The sequence below is a fragment of the Antedon mediterranea genome, chromosome 6, assembly GCF_964355755.1.
Source record: "Antedon mediterranea chromosome 6, ecAntMedi1.1, whole genome shotgun sequence".
Classification (NCBI taxonomy): domain Eukaryota; kingdom Metazoa; phylum Echinodermata; class Crinoidea; order Comatulida; family Antedonidae; genus Antedon; species Antedon mediterranea.
In genome coordinates, this window is record NC_092675.1 from 22,453,104 (window position 1) to 22,468,615 (window position 15,512).

The 15,512-nt window shown below is 33.0% G+C and overlaps 3 protein-coding genes across 3 annotated transcripts; 1 reads left to right on the forward strand and 2 right to left on the reverse strand.

The window, feature by feature from the left end:
• Positions 1-40: 40 nt before the first annotated feature.
• Positions 41-3,783, reverse strand: LOC140050884 (ATP synthase subunit delta, mitochondrial-like). The gene is made up of 5 exons (XM_072095864.1): positions 3,561-3,783; positions 2,313-2,466; positions 2,020-2,108; positions 1,528-1,673; positions 41-793 (listed from the first exon to the last, which is right to left on the reverse strand). The coding sequence occupies exons 1-4, from the start codon at positions 3,714-3,716 to the stop codon at positions 1,548-1,550; spliced, it is 525 nt and encodes a 174-aa protein (XP_071951965.1). The 5' UTR covers positions 3,717-3,783; the 3' UTR covers positions 41-793; positions 1,528-1,547.
• Positions 3,784-7,834: 4,051 nt separating this feature from the next.
• LOC140052492 (protein zyg-11 homolog B-like) lies at positions 7,835-11,889 on the forward strand. The gene is made up of 9 exons (XM_072098099.1): positions 7,835-7,885; positions 8,170-8,223; positions 8,436-8,594; positions 9,099-9,251; positions 9,422-9,466; positions 9,818-9,885; positions 10,189-10,309; positions 10,935-11,085; positions 11,263-11,889. Exons 1-9 carry the CDS (start codon positions 7,835-7,837, stop codon positions 11,412-11,414), a joined length of 954 nt encoding a protein of 317 aa, XP_071954200.1. The 3' UTR covers positions 11,415-11,889.
• Positions 11,890-12,037: 148 nt separating this feature from the next.
• LOC140051246 (cytochrome b-c1 complex subunit 6, mitochondrial-like) lies at positions 12,038-14,891 on the reverse strand. Its single transcript, XM_072096389.1, has 4 exons — positions 14,756-14,891; positions 14,244-14,276; positions 13,575-13,736; positions 12,038-12,508 (listed from the first exon to the last, which is right to left on the reverse strand). The coding sequence occupies exons 1-4, from the start codon at positions 14,798-14,800 to the stop codon at positions 12,476-12,478; spliced, it is 273 nt and encodes a 90-aa protein (XP_071952490.1). The 5' UTR covers positions 14,801-14,891; the 3' UTR covers positions 12,038-12,475.
• Positions 14,892-15,512: the final 621 nt, after the last annotated feature.

Here is a 15,512-nt window from a genome sequence, read left to right on the forward strand (position 1 = left end):
AAGGCAAATACCGTTAAAATACAAGTCAAATGTAAATGAATGGTTTTACACTTTTGGTTTTAATCATTACAAATGTAGGTGAATTTATTAACCTGATGGATTGTTGTGCCCTCTCTCCAATAATAATATAGGCTGTGTATACCATATGAATTGTGGTACCGCCCGCACCTTCCTCCCCATAATAATCTCGAAAGATGTACTACTAGTACTGAGAGGTGGTTTAAATGAAGTAGTCCTAATTAAAGTTTGAATTAAAAATGTTCAAACCCTTGTAAAGTAATACACCATTCCAAAAAAGAAAATCAATGAATAAAAGTGATGTCTCTAGATGAATGGCCAGTGTCCCCTTGCACTTTAAACACACCTCTACAAAATAATTAACATTTTTCAACATAGTAACTTTAAAAATCTGGTAATTTTAGATTTTTTTTCCTCATATCAAATAAGAACAATTTTACAACCCAAAACAAAAAATTTATATTAAGATCCTTTATTGACAAACAATGTGTAAACACATTTGAATCATTTATAATGCAATCTATTATTTTACAAAGAAAATCGGGTATTTTTAAAGTAAGTTCCATCATACGCGACTGTTTTGTTTTTGCTTTCAATTATGCAATTAATTAGTTTACTAAAGTAAAATGTGAATATTTCTTAAACTTGAAAATTCTTTGAGCAATACTGTATTTCTGAAAATTGCTCCTAACATTCTGTTAGTAAATATCATGTTCAAAACAGTCAGTTCTTTTTCATATGAATGTAAATGGCACTGCAAAATCCTTCTTCATACCTGCAATGAGATAAAAAGAATTGATAATTAATGAAGACAAAAAATACTTCAGCATTTATTGAAGAAATAAAAATTATAAATTGTTACACCTTATCATGATATTTTGTTATGTTTATCCAAAAAATGAAGAAAATTGAATTTAGAGGGAGATGACACAAAATACTGGGAGACTCCTGTGATTATCAGGGAGTTTAGATGTCTAGGATACATCATATAGTAGGTGTGTGAAAACAATTGAGACAGACCACTACAATAAATTCATTGGACAGGAGCCAAGACAATGATATGCTTTTGATTAAAATTTTATTATATATCTGGCAAACACACTGTATAGAAATATATATGAATGAATTTCCAGACGGATTAATAAAGATAATTTAAATAAAGGAGGCCTAGCTACCCAACCCAGTAGATATTCTACTTGTTGTTGGCTATATAATATAACAGATATCGCCTTTTATATCGGTAAAATATAAGATTTGACATCCACTCGGGAATGATATTTTGCTCTTGGGAAATATATTCCCTCAAGCAAAATATCATTCCCGAGGGGATGTCAAATCTTATATTTCACCTCTAAGCAGGCAATATCTGTATAATATTAGCACCCTCTATAGTTTGGGGATTTTTTACTACTGTATCAGAAATTGAGCATTTGGCTTGGCACACTATGATGATTTTGGTGCATCTCTGTGGCAGTGGTATACAATACAATATGTACAAAATTGACTTACATATTATTTGATGATTTAAATTAACTTCTAACAGCTTGGTCCATTGCTTCATGGACCTCTACTGCTATTTGTGCTTCTGCTTTTTCCACGTCAGTTGATGCTGAACCTAACTCTTGCTGGGCTTTTGTTAGGCCTTCCTTTACAGCCTAGTAAACAACCACAATAACATTGCAACAACAATTTACATATACTGTATTCAATACGATGTTCAGAAACAGAGATAGGAATAGGAGAGACATTTATACATGCACATGAATGTTTCTGCCTTTTGTGAAGTCAGTGATGGGACATCAGATCACATAATTTGGTCATCAACAAAGTCTAGATAGCGACCCAAGTATAGAGGCCATGATTTCAAACCTGCGTATCCGATTGGCCGATGGGCTACCACATATCTTTGTCTCTCTGTTTGAGCTATGATTATATTAGAGTTTACTCTTTAGTTAACCAGGAATCTGTGTACTGTTTACAACATATCAGAGGGCAGTTTACCTGAGGGTCTAGTTCTTCTAATGGAACAGCTACTTCAGCCAGTACTTGGACTGAGGAGTCTGCATGAATTGTTACTGATCCACTGCTAACTGCAATACAAATTAAAGAAGGAAATAGTATGCCAAGCCCCAGATAAATATAAAATTGGGTGTTGGTTTGAGGAAAGAGCCCAGTCATGCTCTGCAAAATGTTTGGGATTTGCACAGTGATATTCATGTCAAATCTCTGTGCAGTATCACTAAATGAAATCAACTGAAATAGATTTATTGTATACGATAATGTATATTGCTTACCAAAATATTTAGTAATGTCACCATTTTCTTCATGAACTGAGAGAAGACCTGGTTTTAAAACTGCAAGAGCTGGAACATGCTGAGCTAAGATCCCAAAGCTGCCTGTTGCTGAGGGTACATCAACTTGTTTCACATTTTCTGCCTTATAGAAAATCTGCAGTATATAAACAGAATGAGTTTTATAGTAAAACAAAATGGTTATTTCCCAATGCATTTTCTATTAAAAAAGGCATTATAGTATGGATGTCGACGACAATGATCATATCTGTCACAGTGGAAAAAATGTTCAAATACTTGAAGGCTGTCAGCCCAGGGTTACCATTTACTCCATGGTGTTACCAATTGATGAGTTTATACAAATCCAAATTGACAGAAAAAAAAGGTTTCCAACTTAGTACAATTACAGTAAACTGCAATAGCTCAGCGAATAATAAAGCTAACATGATGATTTAAAGACTGATATTGTATCTCTGTTAATACACATTCCAATATGGAATATTAAAAGTCATAAACATTATAGTACAGCATATTAATTATTGATTTTTACTGTATTTAAAATACTACAGGCATTGACCATTATATAAAATACCAAACTGAACTATCGCCGGTGCTGCTCGTTTCAATCTTCTATTATTTATTAGCTAGTTTATAATTATTAGTATTACTATTAGAAGTTCTATTTTTATATTTTAGGGATAATGATGTATATTCAAAAGTTAATAAATGTAACGGTTTGTAGGCCTAGTAATGTAGCCTATATACTATATAGGCCTAGGCCTACTCTTAATTAGTCTTAAAGAAACAACAATTATGAAAATCTGACTTGTATTGTAGGCTAGAGTAGTACTAAGCCTGGCTAGTTAGGCCTAGTACTAGAGTAGCCTATAAATATGCCTAGCTAGGTAGGCCCTACACTACTACTTATACTAGCCTACCTCTAGGCTAGGCCTAATAATAATTAATTAAAACATGGAGGTTACTCCATGATTAAAATTAAGATAGGCCTATTTCAAATGGGACTTTTCGGCCAAAAAGTAGGCCAAACATCCTGGACCAAAACTTCCCGGGATGAAACGTTCTTAATTTGATAGGCTTAACTACAAAACAAACGGTACCGACTGTAGTTATTTAGGGAGGACTAGGCTAGACCTCCTCGCCTCGTTCGGAAACCCGGCATCCTCGCCTCGCTCGGCAACCCGGCCTCCACCCGCTCTAGGCCTAGGCCCTAGATAGTAAGTAAGGGCCTACCTTTGAAGGACAGCCGAATGTAAAAGCCATTTGCCCGGCAGGTATAGCAGTTTCAGTAGCCTCCTGTGCATATCTTCTTATTATTTGATGACGTGAAGCATTGGTAAATTGCCTAACAATACACGAAACCCGGCTGAAATTGCAAAGAAAAGCCATTTTTTTGGAACTTTTTTTATCTCACGCCGTACCGCCGATCGCTGACAATAAAAATGGCTGCTCGACTTTGGAAACACGCCCTCTATCATAATACATATGGAACGCCGACGATAAACATAATTATTATTCCCGTATATTCGAATAAACTCCCCCTACTATACTATTGTTCACACTGAGAGGAGATGTTTTCCGAGGTCGTCAATCAATTAATTCAACTACAAGTAGAATACAATATTATTGTGTATATAGCCTATGCATGTTTATTCGAGGAAGTAAATAAAGGTCCCGGTGCGTTTATTCCAAAGATGTTTTATGGGGGAGTTTATTCGAGGGGGAATTTATTCAAAGCAGGGCGTTTAATCGAATAAATTACGGTTTTATCAGGAAAGATGTTTGAATATTTTAAAGTAGGCCTAGTCTTCCGATGTTCACTAGTCAACAGATTCAATGCAAGACTGCTTAATAGCCTTGGACTAGTAGTCTAGAACCCAAATAAAATGCTTTTCTTGAAATTAGCAACCAATTAATGAAAGTATCAGACAGTATCACAAGTTATAGTCATCGAAAAAAAAAAGAGATGAAATAATCAAATTAACTTAATCACGGTCCATATTATTACTTTTTAAATCAAATTAAACGTTGTCAATTGCGTATCAAAAGTCAATTCTAAACCGCCCAGTAATATACTGAAATTAATTAATCTGAAACGACAAAAATGAGGAAATCTGAGACTGAGAACCAACCCCTAAGATTCGAACTAAACCTTTTGCTTGATGCTGATGTCCTAACCAATTAGATCAGCACTGTATTAATTCACAAACCGGGATATCCAAAGAGATACTGTACTTACAAACACCAGAGGCACAGAACATTAACGGGATATACTGAAAATCGATTGATTAATTAACTGATTATGAAACGATAAAGATGGGGAAATCTTTGAAAATGAGAAATCTTAGAGACCACTCTTTAAGAAGAGAAAATTGTAAATGGTTAGAAGACCGAAAGTAGATCGTATTCTGACAAGAAACGCACTATTGATAAGAAGGTTGTAGGTCTAAATCAGTAAACAAATAATTATGGAAAGGCACAGCTTTGTTACCGCACCACAAATAGCAGAGGTTTCTCTATTTTATTCAAACCAACCTTTATGTTAAAAACATCAAGTGAAAATTTAGAGATAGTGACGGTAAAATTATTATGCTTAGTGTACAATATTTTAACTAAAACACTTAATTTAGTTAATTTTTCTGTGTGTCTCAAATACCATATGAACGGTGATGTAAAAGAAAGCAAATCATTATTATGTCACTTTCTTAATCCTCAGATCGGATTCGCGATCGAGAAAACGTACTCCGACACATTACAATGTAGAGAGACTCAAATTCTTCGTTCCTGTACATTACCCTTATATATTTTTCCACGATCATAAAAACAATATATGTTTAGCCATTCTCAATTTATTTATAGAATTAGTTCTTTATAATCTTCTGTTTAATTAGAGCTATTGATAAGCCGCTTTTCCATAGAAATTCTAAAGTAACCTATCTTTATCTACTTTCTGTGAGTTTGTGCAGCGTAATTGTGTCTATGTTTTGCAATATCAGCTTATTTATCAAACAATAGTTTAGGTTTGTTATTAATTGCTTTTCTTATGACTTTACATAACTATGACAAACAACAGAAAGACTTACGACGACCTTTGATCATGGGGCCTCTACCGCTTTGATCAAAATGTACAATCTCTTTTACAGATATCACGCAGCTCTATAATGTTCCTAAGAACAACCGGTTTTAATAGATGCGATATGATGTATAAATTTCCAAGAGCCAATCACCACGTACACTACAATTAATATTTGAAAAACCGCTTCATTTATAGGTAGGGCCTATTTGTATTTAGCTGTTTTCTTCTATTTTCCTATTAGATATAAACTAGAAAATGTTTTCATGCATTTTAAACACATATTGAATTGAAGACCAGCAGTGCACAAAGATATGCATGATAAAAAAAACATTATGTAATAGTCTAATAGATTAACGGAACTTTGAGATTTTCTGGACCAAATACAATAAAATGATATACAAATTGAATGTTCTAATAATATTCTCAAAAACTTAAAACGTCGTACGTTCGTTGCTGATAATAACATGGTTTCTAATATATTGTTTGTTCGATTGACATCAGTACTTTATCATAGCCTGTCAGATCGTTTTATACCATTGATCCTTTGTTCGTTAGATAACAAAGTTTAAAATAAAATTGTCAGGTGATTGGTTGTGACTCGGATAAGCATATGATCTTCTATTGGTTATTTAGTGTTGAGACGCCCCTTTCCTGAGTTCCTATAAGGAAGTTACTAACATTACAGAACAAGAAAATCAGTTTTATCCATATTTCACCAGGAAGCCCGAATTGCACTCACAGCCGTAATGGGTGACATGTTTAAAGACTTTCTTTACGAATTCAGTAATGCTTTTCCTGGAAATAAACAACTGGAATTGAGGTTTCTTCTACAAGACTATTTACCGTTAGGTGAATTAAGTCGAGAAAACCCGGGAATGAGATTATTTAATGAATTAAAAAACGGAGGTCATATCTTCAACGATAATGTTAACATATTGTCAGAAATTGCAAACCTGACAAACAATGTCTCTGCAAAAGACAGTGTCAAAAATTACCAAAAAAAATCAGGTATACAAAATAAGAGTGGTGCCGCAAGTTTGTCTTCGTATCGTCAAAAACTTTACAAAGCAATTATCAATATCACGGAACATGACACTGGAAACTTAATCGCGTTCTACGATTTGGATCATCATCGCTTTGGCAATAAATGGGCTGTAGTATTTCATTTGGAGAAAGAAAAAAAGTTAGACAACAAACAACCGGAATTGAAGACGTTTGCCACAAAGTTGAATGAAAGGGCTAAACGTATATTGTTGGGCCCAGAAACTGATGATGGAAGTGGATCCCAACAATGTGCCGGTGGAAGAGCCCATAGGTCTTCAACAAAAACATCAACAAAAACAACAGCACATCAAAAACAAGTTGCTACTGGTAGAAGAGCTGGAGCAAAGAGAAGACCTGCAAAAAACACGGCAGATGACTCTAATTTTCTCAAAATGGTAGTAGGCGCAGGGATTGGTATCGTCAATACCGTGGTACGATTTCTTGAATAGTGTGCTTACACACATAAAACAAATAAAAACATACAATGCTTTGTTTAAAAAAATTCTCTAATATGCTTTATACAAACTGATATTAGGTTGATTGAGATTTTTCAGAAATACTAATTCATAATACTAACTCTATTTTGCCAATTATACATGGACAGATATAAAGTTCAATACCTTAACAAGATGCTAAACACCTATGGTCAAAATAGAAAAATATAAAAAAATAATAAAATACAATCTGAAATCATCAATACCAATATCTACAAGAAATTTACAAACTTTTCAAACATTGAAACAGTAATTTAAAAATAAACAATAACTTTTGAAATAATTAGGTATTTTTAGGGAAGATTGAGCTTACTCTTAAACGAACCTATATAGGCCTAGATTAAAATTGAGTAAAATGTGAAACCCAAGATTCAAATGAGGATGAAAAGTAGATTAATACGGTATTCAATTAAACTACGAAATAAACTATAAATAATAAAATAGACATGAAAATGTCAGAAATTACCAGAGTTTGTGATAAGCAAGAATGAAATCGTTGATTGTAAATGTTCATCTTAATTTTAGTAGAAAATGAATTATGGATTTTTAGTCGCGTGGGCGCGACTCAATAGTTCACTATGTCGGTCGGTCGGTCTGTCGATCTGTCTGTCGGTCCGGTATCACTATGCGTTTTATCGCTTTTCTGTACTTTTTGAACTGTTTTGATGTACATTATTTTTTTAAATTTTTTTCTGAGAGCACGCGACTTATGGCTGTTGGCCTTGTTTTTTAACAAACCAATTGGAAACCTACGGTAAAAGTTAGCTTTACGGTTTCGTTTATTCGGATTGTTTTGTTGACAAATAAATTTAAATTGTATTTTTAGTGCTTGTCTGCGCAATCTAACTAAAGGCAATCTAGGAGAGGGTGTTGATCTATCCATTTTGAAATCAATGATTGAACTTATTTTGGAAGCAATGAGCAACTTCTCAAGAGATGGAGAGGTAATGTAAAATGTATACAATAATAACATGCATACTAATATACATAATATAATAGATACCTAATTACACTAATAGTTAAAATAATATTGGTTATCAGTAAAACTCATGTATACATGAGTGACTTCATCTTACAAAATATAGCAGTTTGGTAGTGTAGGTACAGAGTTTTTTTTATTATTGTAATAAGCCTAAACTATGATTAATGTGGTAGCCTACAGTAATTTTTTTACCGCATACCTTTTGTATTTTGTTATTATATTAGCTGTACTCTTGTTTTACTTTAGCTTCAGGCGAATGCAATTCGAACGATACGAAATGAGCGAATAATCCAGGAAGTGGTAAGTAGGCCTAAACAAATCTATTTGTAATATTCTCTCTCTCTCAAAAATGGTGATAATCAAAAAACAGTATAAGTGTGGCATAACAGCTTGTTCAATTAACTTTTAGCACAATTATTCACACTCAAAATGTTTCCTTCTTAGGCCTACTATGTCAGAAACTGATTTGTTTTTCTTACGGTTAAAAGGATATTTTTTTTTTTGGCTTGTAGGATTTTGATTATTTCCAGGCTTGTAGAATGGTGATAAAAACTCTGTTTGTATTTGAAGACCAGCCAATGATTCTCAGGAGAATATCACTCTGCGCAACCTTAATTAACAAGATGCCAATTAAACAAGTATCTGAACTTTGTACAAAGAAGAATGTTCAGGTATCAATAATAATAAAATAATAATATGATGAAAATAATGACAATAATAATACTAATCATAATAATGGTAATAGTAACAGTAACTAAACAATAATACGAGTGCAGTGTTGGAATAATTATAATTCAGGACATTCTGGAAGTCTATCGTGTGAACAAACAAATTTACAAAACATGCCAACATCCCCTTTTGCTAGAGCATTTCAAAATTACTGGAAAAAAATTAGAAAAACAATTGTCCAACCATTATTTTATTAACAGGCACCACATAGCAACTGTTAATGGACTGGACTTTCACCTGACTTGGCCATTGAACTACAGTAGGGCCTACTGTTTTTCGGAACTGGATGACAGTGTCATTAAAGGGGACAAATGAGTTATATAACACATGACAAATATAAGATATCATTTGGGCTTTTTTGTTATCTATGTTTTTATTTTATTTACGTGTGTTTGATTTGATTCTTTCAACCATGATAAAACACGCTATGTATGTTTTCTCATAAGAAATTACTTCAGATTCTAAAGCAGAAATCAGATAATATTGATATAGTGGATTCTACACTAATCGTCATCATTAATCTGTCTAATGAGTCATCGTCAGTATGCGAGATATTTGTCAACGAAGGTGGACTTGAACTTTTTATCGAAATATTACAGGTTAGAACAGTTTAAAAGTTGTATTCTATAAATGGCAGCAAACAGGTTTCAATTCGACACTGGAACCATTATAGTTATTTGTCCTAGTACTCGCATTTTTAACAAGAATATATTTATTCCATTAATCAGATGAGCTAGAAACAATTATAAACAACAATATTATCTTTCAGTCCTTTCCGAATGCATCGATACGTCGTTACGTTCTGAACCTGTTTGTAAGTATGCTACTATTTAACAAGGCCAACAGCCATAAGTCGCGTGCTAAAACGCATAGTGATACTTGACCGACAGACAGACAGACCGACAGAACGACCGACATAGTGAACTATAGAGTCGCGTCCACGCGGCTAAAAACCGATTCTCAGTGACAAATTTACTGCTCCAGTTATCTTATCAGTCATTTTGACGTAAAAGAGGGGATAATGTTAATACTACACGCGAAGCATTATGTACAAATAGCTTGCCTTTAGAATGTTTTGGAATTTTTTTTCAGTTTTCCGGTTTAAAAGAGTGGTTTATATTCATTAGGTATAATGACACAATGAAAAAACATTTTTTTTCCATAGAGGTATATTGCAAAAGTGGAGCATCTACGCCATGTCTTACTACGCGAAGACATAATTGAACATTGCAGGTTAGCTCAATTTTTACTAACTTATTAGATTATATTTTATTTTATTTTTATTTTATTTAATTTGACTCAATCAAAACCAACAGCGATAAATACCGCCACTAACAGGTTTGAAACATAAAACAATACATAAAAAACGGTTTGCCCCAATTTTAATACTTCAAGCAGTAACATTCCGTTTCGTTTTTTTTAATGCCTTCAAGAGCAATTCGCTAGAATTTAGGTATGATTGGCGAATCAAAAATACTTTTGATATGAATGATTCTATAAATAATATAATATGATATAAAATATGATTTTTTTTAGGAGGTTACTACTTGATAGTGAATTTAAAGTCAGTTACGCTGCAGCGGGAACTCTATCTCATCTAGCTCTAGAACGTAATTGGGGGTCTTGCAAACAACGTATTGACATCCTCAGTTCCTTGGTGAGTCGTTCCTTCATTTATTGTTTATTTTCCTGTCCTACTCAAAATATCATTTATCACCGTTTTTGTTATTGCCAAAAGCAGTGTAAACCCTTACCTTTTACAATTTGCAAAAAATTGAAACTAATGCCATTTTTTTCTCTGTAAAGGCCCATTCACACTAGGACGATAATGATTGACGATAAATAGACAAACTATGCATTTTTTATACATAAAACAAAAGAAATACAAACACTTTTCATTCTAGAACTATAAAATAACTATCTGTGCTTCCTTTGATGAAAATTATATTTTCACACGTCCAATCAAATGACGTCATGATTTGAAAGAGCAAAAATATCGTGACAAATACAACGATTTTATTGTTTTTATTTATCATGACGTCATTTGATTGGAATTTTAACAATATTATTTTTATCAAAGACAGCATAAATGATTATCCTATAGTTCTAGAACGAAAACATTTCTAATTTCTTTTGTTTTATGTAAAACAAATGCATGCTTATATATTTATCGTCGATCGTTTTCGTCCTAGTATAAATGGGCCTTAACTCGTCTTTATAACGTAGTGGAAAGAACAAGAACAAAAGACAACAATCCAGCATATTTATAATTTCCTTTATAGCATTCTAAGGTACTTTCCTGGAAAAATCCAGGAAGGGTAATACGCTACCGGACATTTAGTTCGTTGTTTCCATTGCTTGAACTATGTGATAAACCAGGAGTACAGCTATGGGTAGTGTGGACACTGCACTATGTTTGCACAGAAAATCCAAGTAAGCAAAATCTGTGTGTTTGAGGAATAAAGACAATTCATTTAGTGATACTAGCAAAACATATTTCAATGTATAGGCCTATATATGTATTTAAACATTTAGTACATGATGACATCGAGAGCATTGTTTAATTAATAACTGTGGAATAATGTTTCTGCGAACCCTTTACATTTTAAGGCTTAAAACTACACAAAGAAGCATCAGACAACTGCTCTATGCTGCAGGAGGAAGGTGGGGTTGACATACTTCTACATTTACTCAGTTCACCTGAAGTTCACCCTGATGTTAATGCTTTGGCCCATAAAGTTCTACAAATACTACTTGACTAATCCTTCAACAGCCTCGAAGAGCCGCATAGATTATCAATGAGTCTAGTTCATCAGCTAATAGAGCTTGACAGAGAGTTGCGCTCATACTCTAGTCGAGTTTGAATTTATTTTTTTGAGTTAAATTTTGATTTCGTTTTACCAACCAAATCCAGACAGAAATGTCCGTTGTTCCAATAAATTTATAATACATGTATTTAAAATTTTTATTAGAAATACAAAAATAAAATTAATCTTTAAAATGTCTACAGTACTAATATTGCTCGGTATTTTTGGTTAAAAATATCGTATTTTGAAACTGGTCGTCCCTTCATTATAAAGTAGTGATGAAGAAGATAGAAAAGGCTTGTACGATGTTTGTGCATTGTATTTTTTAAAACTGTATAGTTTGAGTAAAGCGGTACTGATTTATCTTAGTGTTACTAGTGGTTGTTGAAAATACAAGTTACTGCTGCGCTGATTTTATTTGTTATTTTATGTATGTATCATGAAGTTTTTGTTATTTTGTTTAAAAATACTAATACAGTGTAGTAATCATACTTTTTCTTATCATTAGAAATCTATTAAACACCTTTGGAAGCATTAAACAACTATTGAAACGTTAATATTTGAAAATCATTTTTTTACTATAGAAGTCACAGAAAAACAATTGAGTTATATATTATACTAAACACAACACAACAATTATGTATGACTGTAGGATATTAGTACATGTAGATACCGTCAGAAGTCAATACCAAATGTAATTTTATTTGATTACTTTAATAACGCCTACAGAGGGCAGCAGTTACATGTAAACAGAGTACAGTAATTATTGCAAGTTTACTGTACAGTATAGTGTTCAGAATGTCAAATATTTTAAATAGTAATATCCTGTAATACATAGATATTAAATATTTTATTTTGATTTTTATATCATATTATAGTTTTTCTTTCTCAGTCCTGTGTGTTCGCATCTATTCAGGTTTTCTTTAAATTCATTTAATTAGACATTTTTAAAACAGTGCTAACACAACTCATTTAAACCACAATTCAAATCCGTATTCATATCTTTGAAGCTTTTGTTATTTCAAGTGTGAAAATATCTTCTGTGAAACCTGAAAAAAAAAATGTAAAAGTTACATATTTCAATTAAGATGCTTATTCAAATAAAGCTCTGCCTACACTATCAAACTAGTTTGACTAAAAAGGTGTGATGTGCCCAAATATGGTAGTAATATTTCCAGATGGTACTGTAGTGATATGACATATCAATATTTGAGCACATAACATTTTTTGTCACAAAAAGTTTGATAGGGCAGATAGAGATTTAGGCTCTTAAGACAGTTCTTAATGGAATGGGTGCTTAATAAAAGGTCTTTATATAACTATTCCAGGAGGGGGTGTAAATTATAATGTAATACAGTGTGCATATTCGAACGGTTATTACTCTGGCAGGAGCGATTATTCATTCATTCAAAGCCCTTATTTGGATGGGGTGCATACGAATGACTATTTACTTAAATAGGGGACTTGTAAAAAAATTCAAATGGAGTAATTCAAACAAGATGTATATTCAAATGGTAGCTTGTTAGGCTGTGTTTATACAACACCCTAAATTTGAACACGTCTTTAATTTTTAGCGTGTTGCACGGGCCGAGGTCAACCCCACAAAAACCTTGCAGTTATACATGAAATCGTAATACCGTGTTATACCGTAGTTCATAAAGGATAATTTCGTTTAAAATTTAGTTTATTCAATTATTGATTTTTTAAATCTGCTTTTGAAATTAGAAAAAAACTGTTTAAAATTAGGATAAAACTATGCTACATTTTGCCAAATTATGCCAACATTTGATTAGCGTTAAGGTTAAGTGCTAAATAGGTTAAAATATTCAAAAAAATCACAATTATCTACTAGATTTGGTCAACATTTTCACAGCACATACTTTTATTTAACGAGAGGTCAAAACAATACCCCGAGGACACTTCCAACACGCCAACAGCAACCGGGAATCCACAAAATTTTAGGATTCAGCCAAGTAGCCTTTTTTGCAATTAAAATCTCATTACACGGAATCTCTTCGATGTTATACAACACACTTCTCGTAGGCGTGTTGAATATGCGTGTAATAGCGTGTTGTATAAACGCGCCCTTAGAGTGAGTAACCTTTTAGTACTTACACAATGGTCTACACAATGAAGGAAGTCAAACAATTCTTGAGTACAGGTCTCCTCTGTTTGACTTCTACTTTCAACTCTAGCATTACACACATCCAGCTCAGCTTTCATCGCTTCACAATCTGATAATTTTTGACAATCTTCTCTAATAGCATCACTAGGGTCCTTAATACAAGAAAATCATGTTAGTATCAAGTATAAGCCCAGTGACTGGTATAACCCCACTCCTTTTTGATAATTAAATAGTTAATTTGAACACTGGTTTACTTTTAGCTTAAACCCACAGTATTTTTCACAACAGTTAATTATTAATTAAATCTACGACGGTGGACTTAACAACATCTAGTATTACCACTGTAAAAAACTCAAATTTTCTGATATTTTTGGCAACGCCATGAGCAATGACTGTTGGAATGGCTCTATATAAATCGAATGATTGATTAATTGATAGGCATGTCATCATTGTATTGTTTTACTACAGTACCGAACAAGTTTCCCATCTCTCACAGATTTTGCTTTTATAAGAGAGTTGATGGAAGTACTATATATTTACAAACTTTATTTAGTGGAATTCCACTTCATAAAGTTTAGCTGAATAAAAAAAATTTCATTTCAGACAGGGTATATTCATTCATTTCTGTTATGTCCTGTTAAATTTGGTTTTTAACTCACAATAAGGTCCTCTTCTTCCTCCTCTTCTTCATCCTAAAAAAGAAATTTCCAGTTTAAATGTATTTATTACTATTAGTATAAATATAATGAATGAACTGGAAAAAAACCAGGACAGTCATTAAAGATAGTAAAAGTTAGACTAACAGTGAGTAGCCTTATAATATAGTTTTGGGCTTCCTACACACACAGTATTAACTATTATCATCATGTTGTTTTGTGCAGTCAGAATCATTTTGCACTACTCTACTGTAATAGTATAATAAGGTATCCAGGCCTATTAGCTTACTTGTAGTACAAACTAAACTGTATTTGACTGGACCCTGCCTAGCTACTGTGTAGCCTAAACATAGACTGCACTCTGTCGCACCTAGGCCTTGATAGGCTATATTCCGGGTTATTCTAGGCCAGTACAGGCATGCATGTGCTTCGCGATTTCCATTTGATCAATTTAGGCCTAGGCTAGGCTATTATAGCTTAAATCAGGTTTAAACAAAATCGATTACTGTACTTACTTCGGGTGGATCACCTTCGAGTCTTCTTTCATCATCCCCTCCCATTTTATATATAGCTTAAAGTTGGAATAAATATGAAAATTGTCTTTAAAAATCTAGTCTTGGCTTTCAACAAGCACGCAAGAACAGACAGCAGAGAAACAAGAAGTATGAAAAGCAAACGTCGCAAAATAATACGATTAAAATGTTTCTGTTTACGTAGCGCCACCAGTGGGCATTCAGCTAACGACTTCGTAGGCTATACATACTGTACATACTTACTCTGGCCGAGCCGAGTAGTATGGTCCAATGGTCGCTTCGTACTTGAATGTGCCAATATCTGTGTTTATGAGAAGGTCTAACAGTGATAATTACGGCCACTATTGCACCTAATTGTGGAGCACACCCTCAATTTATACTAGGATTTATTTGTTACTTTGTATGTGATTGTGTTTTTAATTCAAGGTGTGATATCCACGATTATTTTTGTTGTTGAATTTTATGGCATTTTAATTTCACTCTGACCAAAAATTGGATCTTAGAAAAATATATTTACCTGAAAAACTTAAAAATGTTTGTTCAAATTGTCACCTTCACCGAACGTAAATCAACCGTCTGTTAGAACATTAACAAATCTTCCCTAAGCAGTACGGTGTATAAATAGAGCAGTTGCTTCAAATCATTGACTTAGGCCTACAAGATAATAATAAAGTATAACAATTAAACAATTGAAGACCTTTACAAAAGTTCGGGCACACAGCAAAAAAGTTAACTAACA

Coding starts and splice junctions, on each gene's coding strand:
- LOC140052492 (XM_072098099.1), top strand. CDS start 7,835: ATGATTGAACTTATTTTGGAAGCAATGAGCAACTTCTCAAGAGATGGA. Junction 8,224..8,435: donor AGCGAATAATCCAGGAAGTG/GTAAGTAGGCCT, acceptor TTTGGCTTGTAG/GATTTTGATTATTTCCAGGC. Junction 9,252..9,421: donor TTTTTATCGAAATATTACAG/GTTAGAACAGTT, acceptor ATTATCTTTCAG/TCCTTTCCGAATGCATCGAT.
- LOC140050884 (XM_072095864.1), bottom strand. CDS start 3,716: ATGGCTTTTCTTTGCAATTTCAGCCGGGTTTCGTGTATTGTTAGGCAA. Junction 2,467..3,560: donor CATTCGGCTGTCCTTCAAAG/GTAGGCCCTTAC, acceptor TATATACTGCAG/ATTTTCTATAAGGCAGAAAA. Junction 1,674..2,019: donor TAGAAGAACTAGACCCTCAG/GTAAACTGCCCT, acceptor GTTGTTTACTAG/GCTGTAAAGGAAGGCCTAAC.
- LOC140051246 (XM_072096389.1), bottom strand. CDS start 14,800: ATGGGAGGGGATGATGAAAGAAGACTCGAAGGTGATCCACCCGAA. Junction 13,737..14,243: donor AGGAAGAAGAGGACCTTATT/GTGAGTTAAAAA, acceptor TCTTGTATTAAG/GACCCTAGTGATGCTATTAG. Junction 12,509..13,574: donor TTCATTGTGTAGACCATTGT/GTAAGTACTAAA, acceptor TTTTTTTTTCAG/GTTTCACAGAAGATATTTTC.